Source organism: Dermacentor variabilis, chromosome 6 (genome assembly GCF_050947875.1).
Source record: "Dermacentor variabilis isolate Ectoservices chromosome 6, ASM5094787v1, whole genome shotgun sequence".
NCBI lineage: Eukaryota > Metazoa > Arthropoda > Arachnida > Ixodida > Ixodidae > Dermacentor > Dermacentor variabilis.
The window spans coordinates 147,564,207-147,583,352 of NC_134573.1; the positions used below are offsets into that span (position 1 = coordinate 147,564,207).

The 19,146-nt window shown below is 46.3% G+C and overlaps 1 protein-coding gene across 1 annotated transcript in view; it reads left to right on the plus strand.

Moving 5' to 3' along the window:
• The first annotated feature begins 474 nt into the window (after positions 1 to 474).
• LOC142585431 (organic cation transporter protein-like) overlaps positions 475 to 19,146 on the plus strand; it is a 31,431-nt gene continuing 12,759 nt past the window's right edge. The window contains exons 1-6 of the mRNA XM_075696194.1: positions 475 to 1,136; positions 7,563 to 7,785; positions 8,437 to 8,540; positions 9,039 to 9,193; positions 17,796 to 17,964; positions 18,827 to 18,938. Of these exons, the coding sequence (XP_075552309.1) occupies positions 955 to 1,136; positions 7,563 to 7,785; positions 8,437 to 8,540; positions 9,039 to 9,193; positions 17,796 to 17,964; positions 18,827 to 18,938 (945 nt within the window). The 5' untranslated portion in view covers positions 475 to 954. The remainder of the gene's footprint in view (positions 1,137 to 7,562; positions 7,786 to 8,436; positions 8,541 to 9,038; positions 9,194 to 17,795; positions 17,965 to 18,826; positions 18,939 to 19,146) is intronic.

Genomic DNA, 19,146 nt, shown 5'->3' on the forward strand with positions numbered 1-19,146 from the left:
CCATAGTGGTATATACAGTCACAGCCAGTTCGCTGTATTTCTTATATAGTATATGTATTAAAGTAGGCGACCCGCCGCGGTAGCTCAATGGCTACATGGCGCTGCGCGGCTGCAGAGCACGAGGACGCAGGTTCGATCCAGGCGGCCGCATTCCAATGGGGGCGGAATGCAGAAGAAAAAAAGAAATTAAACGATCGTGTGTACCACACATTGAGTGCACGTTAAAGAGCCCCGGGTGATCAAAATCGATCCGTGGCCCTCCGCTGTGTCGCGTGCCTCAAAATCGTATCTTGGCTCTTTGGCACCAAAAACCACAGAATTTAAACTATAGCTCCCGTTTCTCAGGGTCTGACGGTCACTTCAGTCGGCGTCGACGGCCCACGCTTCGGAAAAAGACCCACGGTAGCACGATGTATACCTATACAGCCAATCTTCTTCTGAGCGCACCGACGCCGGCTTCTTTCATCGACAGCCGGCGTCGGCAGATGCCCGCGAGACGGGATAGATAAGCTCATCCATCCGGGCCGTGCCAGCCGTGCTCTTCGCTCAGCTGCAGCAGCCAGCGTTGGCCCGTGTCTGCGCCACCAGTGCCGGCAAAGCGCGCGACCGGGAAAGGCTACTCGAGCGGCGAGTCTCGTGGCCCTGCGTTCGGTTTACCGCGAGCTCTGCTGCTTGCTCGTGGGCTATCGTGGCGCAACTGTAACACCACAGTGTATCTGCTCCCCCGAACCAGCGCCTCGTAACAGCAGCAGTGAAAGGGACACCACGCTAACGCCGACTGCACCTCGGCAACTATTCCGCCTGCCGGCGCGCCGACGGGCTGCTCTGCAGGGAACGTGACGCCGTGGGAAAACAAAAAGGCGAAGAGACAAAAGAAACAAGTGAACAGCTCAGGATTTCGCCTTTTGCTGCCGGTCTGGCCCTCCAGCCCCGCTGTTCTGTAGACGCTTCTGCATGCTGTCTCGCTCTCCTGCCCCCTCGCGTTGTCTCGTCATGGATTTCGACAAGGTCCTGGACCACATCGGCGAGTACGGCCGGTTCCAGCTGTACGTGCAGATACTGGCCTGCCTGCCGCCCATACTGAGCGGCGCGCATCAGCTGGCGCACGTCTTCCTGGCGGCCACACCCGAGCACAGGTATGTCGGTGTCGCGCGTGGTATTAGCACGTGCGATAGCTGGACATTTGATTGCGTTTTATTGATAAGCCTGCAGAGATGACGATTCAATCACCTGTGCGAGAAAGCATCAGGAGTCGCGCAGTAGTTCGCCAATGTAGTTCGATTTTGCCGGATTCGAATGTGTGCTGCGGATAACCTGGTCCCTGCATTGGTGATACGGCTTTCAACGTCTGCAGGCCGGTCCTCTTGCGTCATTTTCGGGTGGCTTTTTAAAGCGAACCTTTCTCTTCCTTCAAGTTTCCCATTGCTGCTGCTGCTGCTGGTGATGCTGCTGTGTGGCACACCGCATAGGGGGGTGGTTCAGAGCGTGTGAATACATGACAGGAGCGCAGCAGAGAGGAAATGCGATGCAAGAATCTCGTTTGTACCTTTGCACCGCGTCGAATTGCAGCACGCTCTGAACCACCCGCCGACGCGGTGTGCCAGACAGCAGCAGCAGCAGTGGGAAACCGAAGGGAGAGGCAAAGAAAGCTCGCGTCAAAACGCTCGTGCACTTATATTTAGGGACACATTAAAGAACGCCACAGAGGAAAATTCATCCGGAGTCGGCCACTACGGCGTGACTCGTAATTCGATTGTGGTTTTGGCACGTGCAGCGCCATAATTCAATTAAACTTTAGTACTCCTGCCACGATGTGGTGTGCCATATGAGGCAATGAGAATGATCAACCTTCTCGGAGATTATGAAGCATGGCGCATAACACCTCCAGCAATCACCCCCCCCCCCCACACACACACACACACACTTTTTGTTCTTTGTACTACGCAGAAAAACGACAGTGGAGCACGTGAGGTAACGTTTAACATCTACTCGCCACTCTCGTGTTGGGCTATAGACGTCGAAGAAATTGAAACATTCTCCGTCAACATCGCCGCTGATTATCGTCAATCGAAGCGAACAGCTTCGCTTACATCGATTCCCACAGTGCGTGGGATTTGCTGTCTGTTAGGAACCAAATTTCATAAAGCACTCTAATGCAAAACTGGTGATCGGATAGATAATCGTTGCAAGCTCATCGCATGCCTTGAGACATAGCAATAATTTATCACTACACGTTTGTCTACAAACTAGTTCTTTCTTTCTTTCTTTCTTTCTTTCTTTCTTTCTTTCTTTCTTTCTTTCTTTCTTTCTTTCTTTCTTTCTTTCTTTCTTTCTTTTTACGATCGCGCATGTCAGCGTAAGTGGGCAAAATTATTGAAACGCCAAGCAAGAACAAAGTTAACGCAGACTCGTCGAACGTAATGTACGGTCACCAGACAGAGGCACCAAGCTACTCCGGTTCGTTTATGGTTTCCGCGACTGCAAGGAAATTCCCGAATAACGAGACTCAAACGCTTGCCGAGCAGAACATTGCTTACCTGTCGTCTTCGGGAAAACGAAATAACCTGGCGTACACCGCAGAGCCGCACAAGTGTTGTGATACCCCACACTTTCCCTCCTTGGAGAGCTAACGGTATCACCGGAATTTCGTATTGTTCGCGTTAAAGAACACAAAGTAGCTCATTTACTCCTGCGTTCGTCAAATTTTCCTCAGCAGCATTCCTCAGCGCCCAAAACTAATTATCGAGTAAATTATTTGCTGCGTGTACACTGCTTCTGTCTTTTACCCCGTCTCTCTCTCTTTTTTTTTTTTTTTTTTTGTGGTCTCTTTTTTTCAATTCACTCCCACCAATCTCTATAGTAATTCCATTTTAACGAAGTAATGTTCGGCTCCCTCTGTCACTTCGTTGTAACGAGGTTTTACTCTATTTAGATAGAAACTCCTTAGGTTCATCTTAATTAAGATTCATCTTAATGTACACATATAGTTATGCGCACGCGGTTAGATCCCGGATCCATTCAGAGGGTTCGCAGCCCGTAGTTTCACGCATTTTCCACGAACCGCACAGAACTGCACGACAGAAATCGTTGGTTTAAACAAGCGATGGATATATCGTATACTATCCCACGCATCTTGGAAACAAAGCGGTAACAAACTAAGATTGAACAGAAGGATGCGCATAAGCGTCACTCGCAACAATTGCTGTTTAATATCGCTAATACACATAGATGAAAAGCACGCGTGGAGCGCGTAGCGCATCATTCCGCAGCTTAGCCAGATTGCGTGAATAGGCGGACACGACAAATCGTAATCAGTAAGCTTCCAATATCGGTCCCACTAATTCAACTGCTCATATTCTATTTAATTACGCACACGTTGCAATTGCGGAATTCTAAGTGCATCAAACTTGCCACACATTTCACTTCTTTTGCAATATTTCACGCGGTTGCTTCGTTATACGGAAACTGTCGTATGCCGCGTTCACAAACTCGGAAACACTTTTGCTGTGTCACTACACTGCGTGCGCCACGAAATTCGGTTTCCCGTGCCTGTTTATCTGTTTCCGGCGTTGTTTTATCGCATGCGAACCTTGTCGGCAGTCTCGAATACATCTCCAGGCGTGTCGCCTTGAGCATCGTCTCGTGTCTGAGGGTCTCGGGGTACTTCTGCGAGGTACTTTATTGCCGGATTTCTCCGGGTGGCACTTCGAAAGGCGCTCGAGATTTGGGTATCGGCGGCCTTTGCCGCGCTTAGTTGTTTAGTGCGAGAAAGGAAGGGTCAGACCGTCGCCGTATTTGCGCTTTCTTGGCTTTGTAGATAATCTTACCCTGATAGCGCAGAACATTTAGCCCGTCTGCCGTGGCGTCACCTTGGTGCGCCGGCTAATGTCCGTGTCGCTTCATTGCCTATAAGGAGCAGCGTTACAGTTTAATCTGGTTAAATAATCTTTTCAGCACTTCATTTGCACGTAGTTGACCGAAAAGTTAGTTTGTTCGTTTATTTTTGTTTATTTGTTTACATAGACAGCAGGCAGCAAGAGCTGCCCAAGCCGTGGAGGGTTATAAGGCGTTATTATACAATCTTCAGAAGCGTCAACATATAATTCAGGGGTCACTCCTCGGAGATGGCCTCCACAGTGCACTCTCCAGCAGAGTTAACAATTTCTGGGATTTTGCGTGCCAAAACCACGACCTGATTACGAGGCCCGCCGTAGTGGGACAGTCTGGGGTTTAATTTTGACCAACTCGGGTTCATTAATGTGCGCCAATGCACGGTACACAGGCGTTCTCGCATTTCGCCCACATCGAAATGCGGCCGCCGCGGCCGGGATTTGATATACGGTAGAGTTCCAATCGCTGACTGAACGAGGGAAAAGAGTACCGGAACAGCTTCGTTCCCGCAAAGTATGGATGTACAGCCGCCCTGATTTTTAATAATATAGCGCGAGCGTCGACTGAACTGCTGGTGAGCGCCTTATAACGGCGATAAGCGTGCAACAAGGCGAGAGTTCGCGCACGAGCCTTGTTGCCTTGTTGCACTCGCCTTGTTGCACGCTCTTGTTGCACGCTTATCGCCGTTATAAGGCGCTCACCAGCAGTTCAGTCGACGCTCGCGCTATATTATTAAAAATCAGGGCGGCTGTACAACTTGAGAGGGATTACTTCTCGAAGGCGGCGGATGTTCCAGGCCGTGAGGTGTGGTGCTGGCTAACACTCCAAGGTTTAGTTCTAGTAGATAAACGTAAATGCCCCAGAAAGTGGTTGGGAAAACGGCGCCGCGGTAGCTCAATTCGTAAGAGCATCGCACGTGTAAATGCGAAGACGTACGTTCGTGCCCCCACCTGCAGCCAGTTGTTTTTACAGCGAAGCTGTATATGGCCAGGGTTCCGTGCATTTTTGTTCTCCGCAAACAAAAACTATCATCATCAACGGCCCATAGCCCCGTAAGGCAGAGGCTACAAGCGCTCAGCAAAGTGAAGCGAACAGCACGTGAACTCTTTCCAATCACGCGCATACAGCATAAAAAACAGCATGTCGAAAACTGTCATCATCAATGGCTCATACCCCCGTGAGCAAGCAAAAAGTGCAATGACTCATAGTCCCGTAAGATGCACGGCTACTCACTTTGCGTGAATTAGCTGCGATGACACTACCCCTGTTGTCATTGTCGGTGATTTCAATCGGGATGTGCCGGTACCGAAAAGGGAGCGGTTTACGCGTTCCGTGTTGCACACATACATCTTGCGATGTCACATCGATCTGGCCCAACCGACCACCCAGTGGCGTACGTGCATCGGTTTGACGCTATCAAAGAATGTGATTGCAGTTGCGAGTGAAATAATGACAACCCATCAATACAGTAAATGAGTTCGTACCTTTGTTCAAAATTGTGTGTCACCTCCGTGTCGTGTGCTAAACAGCTTCGCTGGTCAACCGCCTTCACAGAGTGGAATGGCTCATGATATTTTTTTCATTCACTTTAATTTCCGTTTATTGATAATTTATTTATTCATTTAATAAGTACCTACATGTAATTTCGCTTATGCTGTCCTTGGTGTCTTTGTTTGTTGGCTTCTTGTGATATCACTAATAGAAATCGGGCCCTCGGTTTCCTTTTTTCGTTTATGCATGTCTGTATGCCACAAAAGGTTCAGAATCCAAGACAGACTACACAGACTCCACTAACAGACTCCAAGGAAGCATGCCGAAACTACATTAACGGCAGAATCGGTCAAAAAGCACTCCAAATCTTCCTCCGCGCTGGCCAACAGAATAAACACATTAGACACACCATCTTTTGGGTTCCGGGGCACACTGAGACTGAGGGCAACCAAAGGGTTGATAGAGGATCGCTCGCGAGCATACAAACCGAGCGGACCCAAACAGAGATCCTGAGCATTTCATGACAGTGATCCGAACGTACTCTGACATACTAAATTACCATAGAGGGACGAGGATCAGATATCCCCCGCCCCACAATACACTCACTCAACAGCAGGCAGTTTACTGGCGAAAGCTGCAGACAGGAACTTTCCCCAATTTACATATACTATGCAAAATGTTCCCAAGTCAATACAGGGACAGGCCCGTGGTGTGGCGCAATACCCACACTTTATCACATCACATGGGTGTGCAATACGAATAAGGCATTCCACAAAATAGAAAATCGGAGTGCGGAGCAGTGGGAGAGCGTGCTCTCCAGTGGCGACCCTAGCCTCCAACGGAGGCTGGTGGATCATGCCCGACGAGCAGCCACGCTAAGTGGTGCCCTGGAATAGGGGCGCCAAACACGTAGGCCGGAGATCGTCATCAACCAATAGAAGATGAAGACATCCGGCCTGACCGCTGAATTACTCTTTCTAGAGCAATAAAGTTTACCTCCTCCTCCTCGTCAGAATTCTAATTATCTAGATATTTGTCGCATTTGTCTATGCGTACATGTGCACCTATCATCGTCATTCTTTCCCTGACAAGTATCGCGCATCGATGTCGTATTCGCTGCGTACACATATGACAGCCCCACATCCCGCCGCGGTAGCTTATTAATTAGTGGCTATGACGTCGCACTGCAAAGATCAAGGTGCCGAGTTCGATCGCTGCGGCAGCATTTACATGGGGACGAAAGGGAAGGAGAAAAAAAAGAACGCAAGGGCTCGTGTGCTTAGATGATCAAAACTAATCCTGAATCACCCACAACGGCGCGCCTCATAATCGGATCGTATTGCCTTGATCGTTTGCATTGTCTTATAGAACTGGGAGCTGCATTATTATCGAATACTTAGTCGCTACAGAGTGCGGTTAACTTTAAGCCTGAGACACGTGGTACGCGTAAGTGCTCGAAGTGCCACGGCGTTGCAAGCCGGCGTCGGCGCTACAATTTCACACTGCACCGTGACCGCGCTGTAACCTAACGACCCAGACGTGCTCCGTGCGACCACTGAACAATGCAAATACTTCGCGTATCCTACTTTTACCGTCGTATGTAGCGTTATCGCCGCCGTACGAAGCTACAGTGGCGTCGCAGCACCAATTAATAAGTTTAGTGTACGCCGGAAATGCACCGACAATGCAGTGCATGCACTGTAAAAAGCAGTCGTCACTTTAACGGTTATGATTTTATCGTTTTTTTCACAAACCATCGGCGTCGTTCCGCCAAGACGTTTCTATCGCCATGAACAAGGGAGGGAAGGAGAGAGTCGCAAATACCCAATGAGCAAAAAAAAAAAAAAAGAAGAACCTTGATTTGATTGGCTCCAGTGTGCTGTGTGTAGAGTTGTACGGCCTGTCTTGATTTTGACGGTTAAATGCCTTGGAAACAGAGTTACCGAGATATTTCCTGTCATTTACTGCGGCACTTTAACAATGATATACTATATACGTATTCGTCTTTACATTCTTACATTCACCGACGCTGCGGTATATGGCACCCAAATTTCGCATTTTGGTGCCAGCTTGGAAACGCATATTCGTCATAACAGTGCACGTGCTATTCTTCAACGGTATCGACATAAAATTCGTCTAATCCCCCATCTGCCTTCTTTTTTAACCCATTTTGCGCCAAGATGCTTCATCGACGGCTGCGATGTCAATGGCACGACGTTCCACGAGCCGTGGGCGACGTACGCCATCCCCGATCACAGCATGGACGAGGTGCAGTGCTACCGCTACGACCGCAACAGCTCGGCGCCGGAAGGCTGCACGCCCGAGGACTTCCTCAACACGTCGCAGCGTTGCGACCGCTGGATCTATTCGAACGTCGAGTTTGACAGCACCATAGTCACCGAGGTGCGCACGCCTTTTTTTTCCACGTACCTGTGCAGTTTACAACCGTGAGTGCACCGTGAATTAAAATTCTACCTTCATCAAACCGACATATGTATTCTACACACGGAAGTCACTCAGTTTTACTGAAGTTCGTAGCGGTGCAAACTTTGCAGTTCAGCGAACTTGACGACGAATTTCGCTAGTCTGGAAAATTCTTGGTAGTGCATTTAATTGTCCAGGGACTGAGTGCGGGAGTACCGCGTACCGCACGATGCAGGGCCCATAGCTTTATGGACTAAGCTGCTCAGAACGTTATAGTAGATTGTATCGGAAGAAGCAGCTCGCAGTAACGAGTCAGCTCGTCGTCGATCGTTGCTTGAAGATTCACCACGCGGTATTAAAGCAACGGTTACTTCAGAAACGAAACTTCGACTTTATCAAGTTTGCGAGAGCTGCTACACACATATGGTTCTGGTATTTGAAGGCTTCGTATTGTTGTACTTGAGTATCGAAAGGAATTGCCAGCTGCTTCCTTTCATACCGATCCGCCCAGCACGCCGATCAGATATGGGACATTTTTCTACCGCTTGCCCCTTAATTATGTGTGTGTTTGTGCACCTTTTGAAGCGCGTGCTGTACGGTTGCGCCGTGTTTTCCCTCGCTACATTTCAGTTCAACCTGGTCTGCAAGGATGCTTGGCTAGTCAGCACATCGCAATCACTGTTCATGGTGGGCGTCATGGTTGCATCGGTGCTGTTTGGCCATCTCTCTGACAGGTAAGTGCGAGCGCGTCCCCCCCCCCTCTTTTTTTTTTTTTGGTAACTATGGTTCTTCAAGTTCAAGCGCACAAACGGAACACAAGACCTTTCATTAGGCAACATATAAGCCTAATTCGAAAACAGCGCTGCAGAAGTTAAAACACGCACACACAGCTTGAACACGCGCACAGACAACGGAGCGCTTCGTCTGTTCACGCTTCGTGTGTGTCTTCACTTATGCAGCACTTTTTTCTAATTACGTCATTCCAACTAGCCTCAACGCAAGCGTTAACGGAAAAGTCGATTTAAATAAAGATATTTGATATAAATTAGGCCAAATTCTACCAACTGCTGCAACACTTAATTGCCATTTATGCTCTAACTATTGTTTAGAAAAAATAAAGTTCCACAATCAAGGGTCCCAGCGGAGGGCGCAGCGCGGCTGTGTGTAACGGTTGGCAAAAACTATACACGTGCCCAAGTCGTAACAGTAGTCATCGGCGCCCGGGTTCGCAGGTACGGCCGCCGGATCTGCTTCCTGTTCATCCCGCCTGTGTTCATGTTCGCCTCGTGGGCCACAGTGTTCACCAGCAATTACGTGCAGTTCACGGTGACGCGCATAATCACGGCCATGGGAGCTACCGCCCTTTACCAAACGTCCTTCGTCCTAGGTAAGAAAGTATATATATACATATAATATTCTCGTACGTTTACAATATTACGGTACCGACGCATGACAGTTCTGGGTAACGCACGTTGCAACATTGCGACGAGCATTACACTGATATCAGTGTAAGCGAACTTAATTTTTAATTTTGAAAACGAATAGCTTTTCTTGCCCCTTTCGCGCGCATTCCCGGTTGGCGGTCAGTGGTCGAACTTCGTGGCATTCGGTGGTCGGGTGAAGGCGCCGAAGAAAGGGGGCGCTCTTCTCTCCCGCTGCCGAGTTGCGAGGAGAGGGCACTGTCGCGAGTGAGCTTTGTGGAGCGCTTGGCAAGGTTCGCTCACCCTTGAGCTCGCTCGCTCGCTCGTTCGTTCGTTCGTTCTTCCGGATTATTCGCTTACATTGATAATCATCGTCGACAATTTCAGCATATATTTTTGCTTGCGTACAGTATCGACTCACAATTTGAGGACAAAAACAACTTCTGTAATACACTACTGTGTCGCGGCCATTCAATTTCGAGAATTCCACGACTCAAAAATATCGCGTGTGCGTGTACATATATATATATATATATATATATATATATATATATATATATATATATATATATATATATATATATATATATTATAGCTCACCGTATGTTCCCGTAAGGGGGAATGTCGCATCTTATCTACTTACAAGTTTTTACCTAATCGTTACTGCAGAAGAACGCGCCAGCCTATCAAAATTTATCGTTTAGTGTCTCTTCAAACTAACCGTGACCCTTTGTTCGCCAGCAACAGCAGGAAACTGTCTTACGCAGCTCGTTTTTCGCTGTACGCCTCGTTGCTGACGGCAAGCTGGCTTCACGGCAAACATACTGTCGATGTTGTGAAGCCACCTTAGGGTAGGGCCTCGCTTTCACGTAGGGGTGGGCGAATAGTGATTTTTGAGACCGAATACGAATCGAATAGTGCCAGAAGCGAATCGAATCGAACATCTTGTTCTAATAATTAATAGCCGCGTTATCGCAAATGCCGTATTTGCACGATTCTACCGCGCCACAGATAGTAAAGCGCTGTTATATTACCGCCCAAATATCTAAAGATATAATAATAATAACTTGGTGCCGATTCTATCGCGCTCATCAAGTAACGAAAAATGAGTTCACGCGTACTCTGTTGAAACGATATTATCGAACATACAAAGACACACAGACACGCATACAGCTGAATATTAGCGGCTAAAGATGAAGTTCGTTAAAACACGTTGGCGGGCTAGTTGGTTTAAAGGGACACTAAAGGTTACTATGAAGTCAAGTTAAAGCTATAAAGCAATGCTCTAGAACGTCTAAGGCGTCAATATAATCGCGAACAGAGCTTTAGTAACCGAGAAATTGAGGTAAATGCATGACACGATTTCAGACCCCCCAGCGACATTCCAGTACAGCCCGATGACGAAGGCACTCCTCCTCATAATTTATGTCACTAGTACTCAACTACTCGTATTAAAAAGGTCATTTCATTAGGCTATGAGACGGAAGAAAATGCTACTTGTCTACTTCTGTTCAATTCTAAAAAAATAACATTTTGGCGTCACCCTTCAGTAGTATGGGTGATCGAAAAGCTTCGTTTTCGCTCGACTCTGCGCGCTCGACTATGCGCCGTGCGCACTTTGGAGTTTCAGTTGTTTCGTTATCGCGTCGTGCTGCGCTGGTTCTGCTGACTCGTGAAACTTGCATTTGGAACAAGCAGCGAGAATGCCACGTCCATGTGATGTCGTGGGATGCGCGAACGGTCCGCGGAACTTGGCCAAGGGCAGTTGCAGCGGCGAATCCAACGTTACTTATCACTGTGTCCCAACGAGTGAGCCTCTCCGTTCGAAGTGGTTAAGTGCCGTACCTCTGCCACAGCGCGTTGGGAAAGAGCCGAAAAATCGCATAGTGTGTTCGCTGCACTTTCGTCCAGAGGATTGCGAGTTCAACGCCGACTTAACTGAAGTCGTGTGGAGTGCCTTTCAAAGCAATGCTTGCCCGTAGCGCTGTTCCGTCGGTCTTGCCTGCATTCTCCGAAGCGCAAGAACAACTGCAGGTCGAAGACGGTGAGTGCGGCATTTGGTTTTCACGAAGGAAAAGCTACAAATGTGTGAATATGTACAGCCATGACATATAGTTGCCATCGTAGTAGTGCGCAACGACGCCGGCAACGCGAGCCCTCAGCAGCAGGTCACGTTCATCAGTGCTTAAATCGCTGAAGTCAAGCCCAGCATCGCGAGCCAATGCGTCATTGTCAACGAGCGTCAAAGTTGGCGTCATAAAATAAAGAACCAGCTTATCGTCGCGCGCTTTCCCTTCCGCTAGCCACCATATAGTTCCGCTTTCGCGCTGCTGTCGGCTCTGTCTTGGCTCTGTTTCTGGCCGCGCGTTTGCGTTTTGCGCAGAAAAGCCGTAGCGCCGCCTGCGGGCGCCATTACCGACGGCGCAACGTCACTATGACGTTGCGACATGACGTCACCACTCCTCGATCGGAGGGCGGGCGATTTGAACTGCGCTAGAGGTACGCGGACGCTTCAAAACGCATTTTCTCTTAAAGTAAGTCTCTCCTTCGCATGAAACAAGCGTTTATAGGTTTCTAGGATGGTATTTCAACAGTCCACGTTGACTTAATATTAATCTTTAGTGTCCGTTTAAATCCATGATAGTGTATGTAAGTGCTACTGAACGCGTCTACTTGTTGAACGTGTTGTCTACTTCTCTACACTTGTGTCCTGTCTGCACGCCTCACTTCTATTTTTGCATAATGAATCCTTACCAACTAGCTCAGCTTTCTGTCGTTCTACTGAACGCGCTGTCTCGTGTATCTATTTCTTTCCACGTCTTCGTTCAGTCGCGCTTACACACTATATCATGGAGCGGCTAGTGGCTATCGGAGTCAGGCGACACTTCTTTTCGCTGTCTACCCACCACGGAAAGTCATCTTCATTTCCATATCTAATGGCATTAGAGATGCCCCACTTCTGGAGGCTCGCGCAACCATCGCCTGCGGCAGGGCATTCCACGCATCATGGATCCACCTTCCGATGTCTCGAGGGCCGCTTTCTTAGATGACCTATTCCATGGCTGTGTGGCTAGCTACCTTGCATTAAGAATCTGTTTCATTTTTGATTTTGAGTTGAGTTAGTTACAATTGTAACGCGCATGCAAATTTGAACGCGCCTTTTATTCAAAAATAGTGAGCTTTGGAATCGTGCGAATAATACAGGGTGTTTTCTTTTTTTCTAGCTGCACCAAATTTTTAAAAAATTGCCTGTGGCAAATATCACGATTCTAATCCTTGATCTAAGTTACCCGATCAGGCAGCCATTACTTCCAAGAGAAATCTAAATACTTTATTAAATAATTAGCCATAATTACGTTAACTTCATTATTAACATTGCGGCCTCTATTTCAATCTACGAATTATAGCTGGTGAGTTCGCGAGGCGTATTCACTTGGAACGAATTCTCAGGACTGCACCAGTTAGATATTAATTTTCGAAGCGTCCGACAAAATGCATTGGCGTTCCAGTTACTTTTTTTTTTTTAATAAAACGCTGTTTTATTCATTCAAGCACAAAAGCAACTGGAACACCAATGCATTTCGTCGGACACTTTAAAATTAATATCGCGAAACTGGTGCAGTCCTGAGAATTCGTTCCAAGTGAATACGCCTCGCGAACTCACCAGCTATAATTCGTAGATTGAAATAGAGGCCGTAATGTTAATAACCAAAAAGCTTATTAACTCAGTTATGCTAATTCTTTAATAAAGTGTTGTGATTTCTCATAGAAGTAATGTCTGCCTGATCGGGTAAAATTTAGATCAATAATTCATCATCATCATCATCAACATCATCCTATTCATGTCCACTGCAGGACGAAGGCCTCTCCCTGCGATCTCCAATTACCCCTGTCCTGCGCCAACCGACTCCAAATAGCACCAGCAAATTTCCTAATTTCGTCACTCCATCTAGTCTTCTGCCGTCCTCTACTGCGCTTCCCTTGGTACCCATTCTGTTACCCAAGGATTAGAATCGTGCTATTAGCCACAGGCAATTTTAAAAAACTTGGTGCATTAAAAAAAAAAACGCCCTGTTATAAAATCATGTTCACCCACCCTCCCAGTATACTCTTATAATAAAGTTAGCAAGTTGCTGTCATTACATAGTAAGCTATGAAGCGTTCTTTATTAAAAGCACAAATGGAGCATTAGGAACAAACCAGTAGTTCCTTCGCACGCACAGGCCTCTTCAAAGTGTGCGAATGATCGCTGTACATACTGTAAAGTGGGGCTATCCAAGCAACGTAGCCTGCTGCACTACACAAGTTCTGATGTTTCATGTCTATACTATGCCCGCGGGGGTGAAAACTTACCGTACTTTTGCTCCGATTTTACGTTTATCTCGGCGCAGTCGACATTTTGAAATACTCGACAAGTATTCGAATCGCATTTACGAATAGAGACTATTCGATTCGAAAGTTTCGAATATTCGTACAAGCTTGCTTTCACGTGATGCGTTGTGCAAATGCGGCGCGAGCATTGGTAATCAACTAGGAATAATTTTATCTACACGAAGAAAAAAAAGCGCTGCCTGATAATCTCCCATAAATATTTACGACTTTTTCGGCGGTCAGAGCGTTACCGCCGAAGCATGCAGAGGTACTCACTCTGCAGTGAAAGGGCTGTGAATACGCTGCTTGGATGCGCCGATTCACATTTCTTTCCGTTTTTATATATCGTTTTGCAGATATAATATACTTCAAGGACAGCTACTGGCAGCTCCCATTAGCCCAGCATGCTACCTATCCCAGTGGCGGTCCAACTGCGCCATTTTGTTTACAATTCAACTTGCCCGCTCATAGCTGCGCCTACTCAAGTGCAATTTGCGCCAACTGGGCAAAAGTGCAGTATTACCGCGTTTTCACGGCAATGAAATGTTTTCAGTGGGGTTATGCAACTACAGTCAACGACCAGTTTTTCGGGCTCCCAATTTTTCGGACGTGCCCGATAATTCGGACGCCTTCGCGGCACCGCCACAGTAAGAACGTCTGAAATTTCGGATGCAAATAGCCTTCGCTGTCCGATTTTCCGGACTTTTTTTTTCTTTACCATGACTGCAGGCCCAAACTGCATTGATCGAAGCCACCACCGCCGGCATTTTGATATCTCGCCGCCTTGAACAGGCGCTCTCGCACGCAGATCCGCTGATAGCCGTAGCCACCACCGCGGCAACGCTAGGCTTAGCTACTTTGACGTTCGCTAATAAACTTCTTCCTGTTCGGTGCCGTATTTTTTCATTAAAACAATTCGCCGCTGTTAGCAATGGCGCCAACTCCGCCTTTCTAATCTTTGGCAATGGCTTCAAAGCTCGGAAAGCACGACGCGTTACACAATACCGGTCCCCGGAAGTCAGCTTCGCCTCAATATGGCAGTGTTAGGCAGCGAAGCATACCAAGAGTAGTAAGGAGCAATTGTCACGGGACGCAAGTATGTATTCCTCAATTATACACGCGGGCATCCGCCGTCTGCTGTCACAGTACGAGCACCGATACGCCAAATAATTGTGCTGGCCGGCCTTCAAAGCTATTTCGGACGTGTCTGTGGCAATTTGAGCCCTTGGGGGCAGTAAAAGGTAGTGCTTCGAAAGGTCGGTCGGGTGGCGGCGACAAAAATTATGGTTTTACGCCGAATTTTTCGCAGAGACCACGCGACACACGGGAAGCTGTTCTCGACCGCCATCGCCATCTTTACGACACACCGTACGGAGGCATCTCAAGTTGGCGCAGTTCATAGATGCATAGTCCCATGTCGAGCTTCTAGCATTGTTATTGGGCGTAATGCACATTTTGCCTTGCGTGGTAAAGCATATCAAAGCAAATCTCTCATTGCACATAAGATATTTGCCGTCACTTTTTGTCTTGTGCCTGGCGGTGCAAATTGTTCTAGCTCATTTGTAATTTTATGTCTGTCTTGCGCCTAGGCGCCTATCTTTGTTCTCGTTATGCTTCAAAATGTTATTTAATTGTTTACAAAATTAAGTTCCTTGTCTACCCAAATAAAAATGTTTGCCGTATACCGTGCATGGTATACTGACTGTGGGAAGGCAAGCTTAATTGGTCACTGTTAGCTTTGTGTCTTGCTTAACTCTTGAGCAGCACTTACTCATTGCACAGTAATAAGCTTCACTACTACGAATGTTCCAAAAAGACAAATTTTTATGCTTCGAAACTGTCCGAAATGCTGGTGGTGCTGCTCCTAAACTGCTCCAAAACATTTTTCCTGCTCCATAAATTGCTCCAAATCCTAAACTGGCTGGACCACCAATGCCATCCTGTCGTCTTTCTTTTTTTCCCCTGCGCTCCTTTCCATTTTTCCTTACTTGCTGGAACATGCATATCTTTGTCTCAATTCCAACCAGCTCAGTTAACGACTATTGCACTTTTCCGTCGTGGCGAGGGCGCAAGTGCGGTACGCCAAAACCCGCTAGTTCAATCGCGGCCAAGCTCAGAAAATTAAAGGTTGTGCCTGTATTGCTTTTCACTTTCTGAACACAAGAATGTATGAAGTGCTAGTATGTTTAACTTACGAATAACGCAGACTGTGCAGCTGCATTCACGCTCTGTGTGAAAAGGACGTAGCTGATCAAACTCTTGATCATAGGATGTGTGGCAGAAGTGAAAACCACGTCATTGGCTGTTAGCAAAGTGCAGTTAATTCCTTGCAGGCCTTTGCAAATTAATGTTCAGAAAAAAAGAAAAAGAGGGCAAACAGTTATAACAGTGCAATAGCAATAATGAATGCGAAAGATAGGAGGAACACTTTTGAAATATATTTGCTGGATTGTGAATGAATTGCTATATTAAGGCTTTTTTTTTTTAGTTTATCCTGTGCAGTTGTCCTTGTAAATTTTTCTTTAAATGCAGTAACATCATCAGTACACTGCAGCTGTATTTGTATTTAACGGTAGAACTGTGTTTTGTATATTAAGTACTAGCAATTGTGTTCTCATTTTCTACCAAGAACACAGTCTTCGATAGCGTAGACAATATATGAGTTGATAATTTTTAAGTTTTACGTAATTATTAAAAAGCACTGATGGCAGGTAGCATAATTTTAGTATTTGAGCTGGATTATTCAAAGTGGCGGACATTACTAGCATGAGAAATCGAAACACACTAAACTAATTAACAAATATTACCTAATTAACTTTTCAATTACCCTATGGCATATATTGCAATTTACGAATTGTAGCCGGTGAGTTTGCAAGACGTATCAGATTGAAATTAATTTCCAGAAGGAGACCATAACATCTGTTATGTTGCCATAACAGATGTTGCCTTAAATAATTTTCGAAGTCACGTGTCACCATGAGCGACATGTCACAGCACAGACATGTACGTAGGCGCACTTGCGCATATACGTCATCCCTCTGGCTTGGAGCGCGGTGCCCGTGAGAAGAGTGGCAGATGGTGCTCGGTTTTAAATTGAAGCTCTTTCCACAGCATGTAGCGATGCAATACTTAGTGGACATGATCGTTAGCGTGCATGTCAGCTCAATATGGCCAGACCTGGTGAGGGGCCCTTTAAGAAGCAGACATTGTCAGGAGGTTGTAGCATGAAAGTGCACATAATTCCTTTTATTGATAAGTGTGAACGTACACTATTGCCATATCCAGCAGCCATAGTGTAGCCATGTTCCTTGACCATACTACAGGATGAAATCCGGTTGTATCCTGGAAAAATACAGTGAAACAGGCCTGAAAGCATGTGCCACCTGTGGTAATGAATTGATTAGGAGTAGTTACAGCATTTATTGGGTGCCATTTGTAGTGTAACTGAACCTGCTTTTTGCTGATGTAGCGTTAGTTGTATGGCTCACCTGTAACGAGGATGCAAGTGCCAGAAGCCCTCAATTAAGCCTCCCTATATTATCAACTCCCATAAGTGACAAACGTCCTCAAAACCTGAACTCGTCCCTTCTTTGAATGTGCAAAGTGGACGGAACCAGCTTGCCTAATCTGAAGTGTGTGTTGCACTTATTCGTGCAAGGCCTGCACCCCAACTTTGAGAGCAATAATTTGGGAAAGAATGTTTCAATATGTACCACTCGCATGAGCAAGAAGCCATAAACATGAGTCATGTAAAGCTTAACCTTTTAAAAAAAATGTTAATATATATGCATGTAAATACTATCTTGACTCGTGTAAGATTTAATCGTGTAACAATTCAGGAAAAGAAAGTGTGAGCCATAAACAACTAGATACAGTAATTTACAAACTTCAATACATAACCCCTCCTCAGGATTCACCTCACTATGCTGTCGTAGCCCATTATAGTGCCACAATATCCTCAGCATCTCCTGTCATCTCCTATATTCTCCCTAGAGGAGTTTCCCCAACAAGCTATTGTGGTGCTTTTTACTACAATAAATCCTGGCCATTGAATACAATGCGTACCCCAGTTGGCAGCAAGCATGAAACATAGTTTCAGAATAAAGTGCTTCTTTACTTTCTCCTCTGCCTGAACCTTCCATTTGGCCTACAAGGTAAGCCCTTGACAACAGCGTGGGCATTGCCATTCTTGTGCAGCTGTGGAGTTGGTGGGCCCTTCACGGCGGCTGATCAGTGTGCTGCTCTTCCAGTTAGCCTTCCCTCTGGGCGAGATCCTGCTTGCTGCGGCTGCCTACATGCTGCCCGACTGGAGGCGTCTCTCCATGGCTCTAGCTGCACCCACAATCCTGCTATTGCCCTACTACTGGTACTACCCAGAATCATAATCGAACCGTTCCTGCAGATAGATAGTAGATGAAAAATGTGAAAGCGATTTTGTACTTAGATTTAGGTGCTTGTTGAAAAACCCCGGGTGATCAAAATTAATTCGAATCACTCCACTATAGCATGTGAAGCATTGTCATCATTACACATCATCTGCCATCATCATGCTGCACATTTTGCTCGGCTCTACAAGTGTAAAATTATGCACTCTTGTTTTTAGCCGGGATAGTTGCTGCAGGTGCCACTAGGATTGCGCTCATCCTTTTATATATGCGAGGATGAGGGCACGCCTTGTCGAGTGCCATTGCGCCGTTCCTTACAGCGCGCCTCATAATCATATCGTGGCTTTGGTATGTAAAGCTCCAGAAATATTTTTTTCTTTTGTTCCTGCAGATCATGCCATGGTAGTGGACTGTAAGGTTTGAGCTGTATTGATCAGTTTGTCTTGCAAATTTTACAAAAGCCTAGTTCATAAATGAAGCATTTCTAAATGTTGGTAACTGCTCAGTAGCCAACATGAATACTGTCTCGCAAGATGGTATAATTTCAGCACATCTAAAACAAGTACAACATATACATTAAGAGCAACTTAATTAATGTGCATAAAATTGAACATGGGAGAATTAAAGGCAGGTATTTTAAAGTTGTGGGCAAGAAAAAAAGTGGCATTAGATTATAAATGTTAAATTGTACTCTTTTATAGGCGCCATAACAGAGCAAGGGTAACAGAGCAATGTTGTCTTACTGACTCACTTAAGCTTCACTCGCACCGATTCCCACAGTGCATGGGATTCACATGATTTATTTACTTATTTATTTGTTTGTTTGCTTGTTTATTTTTACAGGCTTCTACCAGAGAGCTTAGCCTGGTGTATGCACAACAAAAAGGAAGCTGAAGCAATTGGTATTATAAATCGAGCAGCCAGATGGAATCGCAGGTCTCCTGTTGCCAGCTTGGTAAGTGGAGTAGCAGGCTGCCTATACAGTTAATTAGCGACAGTGCCTGCTGTTAGACCCCACATAACATTACCCGTTTAATGTGCACAGTTTGCAGATCCCCTTTACTGGCAGCTACCTGTGTGCTCGTTGGTTGATGTGGATATAAAAAAATCCAAAAGAAATGACATTATTTTACCATATGTTTCAACCCTTAACAAAGAAAAAG